The sequence below is a fragment of the Nicotiana tabacum genome, chromosome 15 (assembly GCF_000715075.1).
Source record: "Nicotiana tabacum cultivar K326 chromosome 15, ASM71507v2, whole genome shotgun sequence".
NCBI lineage: Eukaryota > Viridiplantae > Streptophyta > Magnoliopsida > Solanales > Solanaceae > Nicotiana > Nicotiana tabacum.
Window position 1 is genome coordinate 31,292,101 of NC_134094.1, and position 8,801 is coordinate 31,300,901.

Here is an 8,801-nt window from a genome sequence, read left to right on the forward strand (position 1 = left end):
AAATAAAACATTACTTCTGCTACTCCAATTTTCAGTTTTTGCTTTTTCTATATTTCACGTCAGTATTCTATTCCTTTGATTTGATGAATAATCAACAACAACAACTCAGTATAATTTTACTAGTAGAGTTTAGGAGGATAGTTTGTACCCTAGGGTAGAGAGGCTGTTTCCGATTTGATGAATAGTCAACAACAACAACCAAGTATAATCCACTAGTGGAGTTTGGGGAGGGTAGTTTGTACCCTAGGGTAGAGAGGCTGTTTCCGATAGATCCTCGGGCTCTCTCCCTCCAAGAACTCTTCATCTTGCTCTTGGGGTGACTCGAACTCACAACCTTTTGATTGGAAGTGAAGGGTGTTCACCACTATAGCAACCCACTCTTGTCCACCCAAAAAGAAAATGAAAACGAAATAAAAGATTGAACCATAATTTATACCATCACTTCTTCTTTTCCTTGCTTCTAATTTATTCTAATTTTATGCGTAACTAAACCCCAAAAACAACACACTTCCTCTAGTCCTCTTATTCTGTCACTTCATATATTTTTATTTTGCATATTTAGAATCCTCTTTCTTGACAAGAGTGGGTTGCTCTAGTGGTGAGCACCCTCCACTTCCAATTAATAAGTTGTGAGTTCGATTCACCCCAAAAGCAAGGTGGGGAGTTCTTGGAGGGAGGAAGCCGAGGGTCTATCGGAAACAGTCTCTCTATCCCAGGATAAGGGTAAGGTCTGCGTACACACTACTCTCCCCAGACCCCACTAATGAAATAATACTGGGTTGTTGTTGTTGTATATTTAGAATCCCCTTTCACTAACTTATACCATTTTTTCGGCCATATTTTTCCGAAATAAAACTTGCATGAAATTTGTTTTAACTTCGATCACCCAAAACACAGGAGAAAATATAGTTTCCATTTCACAATTTTCTTTTCCATATTACATAAGTTTAAAAACAAAAGGACACTATTAACCATAATAAAATATCAAACAAAACGCACTCCACTTATTAATAATCCCACAAAATATCCCTTCACTTCTTCTCACTCCTCAAACGCAGAAACCGGGAAAGCCTTAGAAATTCCAGTAGGGGTAGCAAAAGTAATTTTCTGAAACTCCGGGTCCTGAATAGAAATATCAGAAATAGTAACCCAAATCAAAATCTCCTTACTTTTAACCCCGGTAAGTTTCTTCATCCGGCGATCTTCGATAAACGCCGTGACTTCAGTGTCGTACCACACGAGTTTCCCGATTTTCTTAAACCGGTGTTCTTTTGCCTTCTTCTGTTTCAGCCATACGAACCCGGTTTGATGATTTCGGCCCACCTCGATTAGATCGTCTAATGGAAGTAGCCCTTTTGGCATGTTGATTTGCTCGAGAAGTTCGAGAGATTTCTGCTTGCAGATCGCCGGGTCAGTGAATACCTCTGCGTTTTCTCGGTGATTTTCGCTCACTTGAGATGACATTTTCGTGAATGCAAATGAAAATGGAAAGGAAATGGGAATTGGATTCCTTTTACTTTGGGGTTATGTGTGAGAGAGAGTGGAAATGAGAAATATACGAAGGGAGTTTTTGTGTTGTTAGGGGGATCATGGGATTGATACGGTTTTGTAGGGAGAAGTGAGGGTGACGTTACGAAATTGCCCTTTGAATGGAGGTTTCAAGCGGAAATTTTGGTAAATATGTGGACTTCTTTTGAAATTTAAGAACTCTTTTTTTTTTTTAAAAAAAAAAAACTTTTATAAATTCAGAGTAAATTCAACTTAAGCTCTCATTTGTTTTTACTCAGATTAAGACGTATTAATCTGAATACACATCTGAATATTAATATGTGTATTAAGGTTAAAACGTCTAAATCTAAATTCACATATTAATATTAAGGTATTATATTAAGATTTGAATACGAAATAATTAAGAATGTTTGTTTCTCTACGTCTGAATGTATATAATTTTTTCTTTATTTAAACATTAATAAATATAAATTCAATCAAATGATAATAATTAATTTAATATTATATTAGCAAAATATATTTTAAAATTATATGGTGGTTGGTGGTGGTGATAGCTAAAGATGGTGATTGTGGGTGCTGACTAAGGAGTAGTTGGTGTTGGTGTTGGTTGAGGTAGTGATTATAGGTAGTAAATGGTGGATGACAGTAGTAGTTAACAATGATGATTGATGGCGGTGATGACTAATAACTGCGATGGATGAATATAGTGGTGGCTGATAGTGGTGATCGATGGTTGTTGTGATAATCGTGATTGATAGTGATGGTTGTAAATGATGGCTAGCGATGGTGACAACTGACATTCGTGTTTGACAGCAACAGTGGTTGTGACTGAGGATTGGTAGTCATGGGTGATAGCTTATAGTGATGGTAATCTATAATGGTGGGGAACTACGATAGCATTGGTGGTGGTGGTTAGTAGTGAAATTGTAGGAATTATGGTGAAATGTCATTTTTTACAATTTTTTTTGAATATATAACATCTTAATGATATTACAATTATATTATAGATCTTAATTATTAATATATATTTAGACCTATTAAATAGTTATAAAATTTAAAAACAAACAGACTTAATGGTTAAGATCTGAGATATAACATTCAGATCTAAAACATAAATGCACTTAATAATTGAGAGATCCGAATAATTAAGATTCTAGAACGTAACAACTAAATTGATGTCGTGGGATTGTTACTACGTTATTTTGATTTTTTATTTTGTCCTTACATTATTTTCATTTTATTCTTTACACTATTTTTCTTTTAACTTTACCATTTATCGTATTTTATCATCATCACATTTTTAGCCCCTCCTTTCAGTAACTACTCATTTTTGCCACAACACAAGTACTGCTTCTCGTCACTTTCTTGTAGTAGTCGACGGGTCGTCCTTTTCTTTTTCTTTTGAATTGTTCTATATTACTATATTTTTACGGTAATTCTTCATAAGTACTACTCCTTCCTTGCCACTATTTAGATACTCCTCTTTGTGACTTATTTTCCTTACCAAATAGTAAAGAAAATATTTTTCAAAATTCTTTTTCAATCCTCTCCATTTTATTTCTCACCCCACTCCCCATTCTCCACCCTCACGCCACCCCCACCCACCACACCACACCCTTATCTCCCACTCCTACCCTCACCCCACCCCCTATTCCTCTTCCCCTTACCCATTTCGTCTCCAATAGTTTTTGTTTAAATTATATAGTTTTCAAAATAAAATATTTTCTACTCACTAATCAAATACTAAAAAATATTTTTCAAAAAATCTTTCCGTTCATCAACCAATTATAAAAAAAATAAGTGATAAAATTAATTATTTTTCAGGAAAATATTTTTCAAGTATTTTCTTTTATACCAAATACACCCTAAATCAACCAAACAAAAGATTTTTCTTGACCCCATTTTGATTTTTAAAGTTCCTTTGATATATCAACTAATAAAACAACAAAGAATTAGGTAAACCTATCTCATCACTGTCTTATTGTATAAGGTAAAATCGATTTATATTAAATGATTGTATGATTGCGTGACACGTAAAACCGGAGACAGATGGAAGATGAAGCGAGTAAAAACTAGATTCGGGGATAACAGCTTCGGTTGGCACCGGGAAGATTCCAAAGGGAACACAATCAACAGAAGCAAATGAATATTTTCACCGGATGACGTTTAATGAAAAATATTCCTCTGTATTAAATAACACAGTCGTTGACATAATTTTGGCATTCATGTTCTGCTGTTATATATTCATCAATGACCCCCATTATTGTCATTTAAGAGAGGCTTGATCCTAGGACTTTGTTCCCTAGGTATAGTTATAAATATTGGCTTCAACAACCATTGTAACACACAAAAATTCTGACAAACTTATGTTACACACTATTCCAAGCTGAATAATACTTTATTTTCTATCTAACACTATTCTTATTGCTGCCTTCGAAAGCCTTGCTCCCGGAACCAAGCTATCTGCTATTTTATCTCGATTTCAACACTAAGTCTGGTATTTTATTTAATTGATTTATTATTTTGGGATCAAATCGATTCACTTATCTATAAATCACGTTATATATTCAGCTGTACCGTTTTACGAGTAAACACTTTTATACTTGTAAGTTTTATTGGATTTCATAAACCACTTTTGAATAAACATTTAGTTAATTTAGGAAGTTATCAATGATGAGTACTTTCTAGATTTATGAGATTTGTGTAAAAATTCTTCAAGATGCTCAATCAATATGAACACTTGGGCTGCACTAGCCCTTGGTTTTTAAAGAAAATGGAGAAATACTTAGCTTGGAGATGTTCAGTTTTTCTATTTTTACCTCTGAGCATAATATATTCAATTGTCCTAGCAATAATCAACTTATCTGAAATTAGTTGTCAATATTATTTTTGAAGTTATTGTGGTTCATTGTAATTAGCTAGATTTAATCCCACAATCACCTATATTTGTCAAGTGCGCTTCCCCAATTAAACTTATCTCTCTCTTCCATTTTTATAAATCCTTTCAAGAAAGAATAAGACTGTAATACTCCGTAAATTCGGACTAGGTATGGATATGTTAAATAATTAATGTAATATTTTAGACATATGAAGTCCTATCGGGATGAGTATGGGTGAAAATAGTTATTTTGAAATCAAGACGAAGAGTGAGGTGCATAAGATTCGATAAAATCGACTAAGTTTATGGAAAGTCTATTTTCTAGCGGGATTTCGTGAAATTATGTTAATAATTTGAGAAAATATAAAACATGTAAGTTGTATCCCTTTGAAATACCTTTCCAATGATATATTATATAGCCCAAACGGACCTCTGTGCAAAACTTTATACATATTTTACTGGACAATGCGCAGTCTGCACACTCATGTGCGTGCCCAGCTGTTCTCGTGCGCAGCCGCGCACTTAAGGTAGTGCCACTGCCTTTGATGCATGCTAAGGTATGCGGTTGGGACTTCAGCTGTATGAGGCCGCACCCGGAAAGCCATTTTATAAGCCATACTTCGTCCCCCACACCCAAAATTACAAAAACTTGTTCTAGAAAGGGGAGCTCTCAAGAACCCAACTTTCTCCAAGGTCCCTCCATCATCCAAGGTAGGTTCTATTGGTGATTCTAAGTTAATTTCAATTCTCCAACACCTTATTAACATGGGTAAAACCTTCAAATCATTAGATATTCAGTCGAGACATCATGGTTGAGAAAAGAAACTTTAGAACTCGAATTCAAGAGGATTGACCGTCAAAAGGTAATATCTTCACCCTCTAATTGATTATAGCATTGGACCAATGATTATAGACTCTAAGTTCATGATATATGAGTTTATGGGTTTGATAGAAAAGCATGAATGATTATAGGTTTGGAATGTTGATTGTTGATTATTGGTTAAGGGTGTTGCTTATCTTTATCAATGAAGACTGATGTTGATTATAAGAAATTTGAGATTTTAGAATTTATCTAGGAGTAAGAGAATGGGGTTGTTGGGTGTAGAGACACTATTAATAAGGATTATGAAGCTTTACGTCCATCAAGTGTTTGATACAAAATGCTTAAGTGACTAAAACATGAGTATTATTGCTAATATGGAATCCCTTTGACTTGTATTGATATAGATTAAAGTTGAAAGGGTTGGCGAATGTTGTATTACGCTCAAGAGCAGGAAGTTAAGGTATGTGAGGCTAACTCTCTATGTTTGGGAATGTTAATGATTCTCCCTACACTACGTTTCTTTTACGACGTTACTAATTGTCTCAGAAATATAGTTAAGCCTAGTTTCTTGAATAGTTGCAGAACTTCTATTCTCTAGCTTCGTAACTCGTTCATGACTTTTATTCTCAACGTTGTGAGCTTAGTTCATAATTAATATAGACTTGGGTTTGATGCCCATGAGTCTCAGTCTAGATTACTCAACATGTCATAAACAGTTGAAGTTTCAGTTTGTCATAATCAGTTCATGAATACATGTCTCAGTCTAGTACTATTCAGTATTCCAGTATCATGTAACTCAATATGATTCAGTATTTCAGCATCACATATTACAGTATGATTCTCAGTTCCTGAATTTAAATTCCTGAATATTAAACACTTGTATTTGGGCCTGAGGCCATAGTTTATTCTTTATGCATGTTTGGGTCTGAGGCCATAGTTTATGATTTATGCATGTTTGAGCCTGAGACCGTAGTTTATGATTTATACATGTTTGGGCCTGAGGCCTTAGTTTATGCTTTATGCATTTTTGGGCCCGAGGCCGTAGTTATATATACATATATTTGGGCCTGAGGCCGTAGCTTGTGCACATATATATATTGGGCCCGAGATCATAGTTTATTCAGATAAACAAGTGGTTCATCATTTAGAAGAGGAAGTATTCAATTCCTTACTTCCTTTGTTCAGTTATCAGTTATCATTTCAGTTATCAATTATCAGTTATCATTTCAGTTTTAGTTTCAACAGTTATCATTTCAGTTATCAGTTATCACTTCTCAATTATCAGCTCAGTTTCAGTTTCAGCATTTATAGTTCTTTATTTCAGTTATTTTACATACTAGTAAAATTCAAATATACTGACGTCCCTTTCGGCCGGGGCCTGCATCTCACGATGCAGGTAATGATTTACATGTTGATGATTCAAAGCGCTAGGATTCTTGTACTAGCTATTTGGTGAGCCCCAGTTCTTTCTGGGCATTATCATTACTTTACAGTCTTTAATATTTACAGACAGTCACTGTTTTAATACTTCATTAGAGGCTTCATAGACTAGAGTAACAGTTAGACAAAGTCACAGGCTTTTCATGTAAGTAATGTTTGCTACAGATATATTTTAGAATTATATGAGTGTTTCCGCACTTAATTTATATCATTCAGACTTTCAGTATATCAGCATATGTTAGCTTATATTCTGCATTCAATATGTTATGATATCACATATTGATTCAATCAACTAGTTGGTTCACTCGGTCACATATAGTCAGGCATCGGGTGCCGTGTTACGTCCAGGCCTAGGTTCAGAGCATGACAAACACTTTATGTATTATTGCTTAGTTTTTAGTTTCTCATTGTTTATCCTAAAAAGTAGATAATAATTAAATTTATTTGTGGTTTTACGGATACGTGAATTAATTCGATACAAACGATAAATTGCGTTAGATTAAACGAATAAAGAAGGTAATAAATTATCAAACCACTTGAGGAGGGTGATTCTGTACTTAACAACAGCCTTAATGAAATATCATCCCTCGATCTCGGACTCACAATGACCAAGCACTGATAAACAAGAGTAAAAATTTTGAATAACAGAGAAAATAAGAGTGTGTTGCTTTGATATGCGTGTTACAATATGTCTAATAAATAATCAGACCCCATTTATATAGTAGGGGAGTCCTACCCTAGGTACAATTCCATAAAAGGTAAAAATCTTTCGTTTAACTAATCACCAGATTTCTGCTGATACGTGCCGAGATCCACGCCCTGATATCTGGCTGGTCACAGATATCAAGGCCTTATGTTGGTCGTGCTCGGTTACCTGGTAGTGTTCTTCGAGGCCTTTGGGATTCGAACCGAACTCGAGGTCATGGCCCCGATACTCCCAAGGCCGAGCGCTTTTCCCGGACCCCGGCTTGAGGGGCTCCTAGTCTCGATTCTGGTTCCTGCCATTACGTCTCTTACTTCGTTTGCTAAATCGGAAGCCAAGGCATCTCATGGGCTCAGTTTTACTTGTATACAAATAGTCCCCTCGTTTCTCAGAGAGTAAGTTTGCGGAAACGATGAGAAATGACATGAGGACCTCAATTCCTTCCCCAACACGCCGTAACAGAAACGACAAAAGATTAAAAACGTCCTGTCAGACGTGTCATAATGACTTTAAACGCGTGTCAGCCATCGACATGTCGTCCTTGGATACAAAACAGTGCAAAGCCTCTATCAATACTCCCCTCATTCGCTCATATTTTACTTTTTGACCAATCTTATACCCTCGTACCTTCAGGATATCACTGCCTCTCTTCATACCCTAACAGTTTTACCTTTGTTCTTCAAGGGTTTTCAGCAAATTGTAAGTTTTCGTTTATCTTTTACCCAAACCAGCACGTTTGATTTTCTCAGAAAGCTTTTACCCTTCATTTCCTAATCTTCCTTCTCACTTATTCTAACTATTTTCTAGATAAAAATGGCGAATACTTCTAACACTATTCCCCACAAAGTTGTTACTTCCTCTTCACGGCCGACCGCCGAAGCCGAGGAGAGTGCTCCTGATGTGGTTGACCTTAAGAGGTTCTTTCCGAGCGCGTATACCGATGAATTGTCAGCCGAACCTCCCTTGAAAATGTTTGTCCACGGGGGGTGTTCGGTCACGGATGACGTTAAGGTCGAAAAACCCTCATCGGTGCATGGCCGATGCGAGGCGGTATCTAGGTACATTTGCTCCATCACCGAGGCCGTCCTTCCTGCGGTTCACAAGGACTACGACTGGGTGGATAAGGACATAGTAATGCCCAGTCCCGATGTGGACATTACCACTCATGTGGAGGGGTATCTAAGTGTTTATACTTACCCCTTCACACTGGGCCCGGTGGACCCGGTTATTCTGGACATTTGTAGAAGGTATGAAATGTGCCACGGTCAAATCCACCCATTATTGTGGAGGATTATAATCCTCCTCCGATTATTTGTGAACAAAATTGACTCTTGCTTGTTCACCATCGATCATCTACTCGCCTGTACAGTCCCCTAATCTTCGAGGGGGACTGACAAAAGCTCGTACGACGAGCTAGAAAAGCCCCATTTTAAAGCATCGACGAGGAC

General features: G+C 36.3%; 1 protein-coding gene across 1 annotated transcript; it reads right to left on the reverse strand.

Moving 5' to 3' along the window:
• Positions 1–1,041: 1,041 nt before the first annotated feature.
• On the reverse strand, positions 1,042–1,464 carry LOC107805622 (uncharacterized). Its single transcript, XM_016629686.1, has one exon. The coding sequence runs from the start codon at positions 1,462–1,464 to the stop codon at positions 1,042–1,044; it is 423 nt and encodes a 140-aa protein (XP_016485172.1).
• Between the last annotated feature and the right edge of the window lie 7,337 nt (positions 1,465–8,801).

Bases quoted from the DNA above. Each gene is read 5' to 3' on its own strand.
- LOC107805622 (XM_016629686.1), bottom strand. From the start codon at position 1,464: ATGTCATCTCAAGTGAGCGAAAATCACCGAGAAAACGCAGAGGTATTC.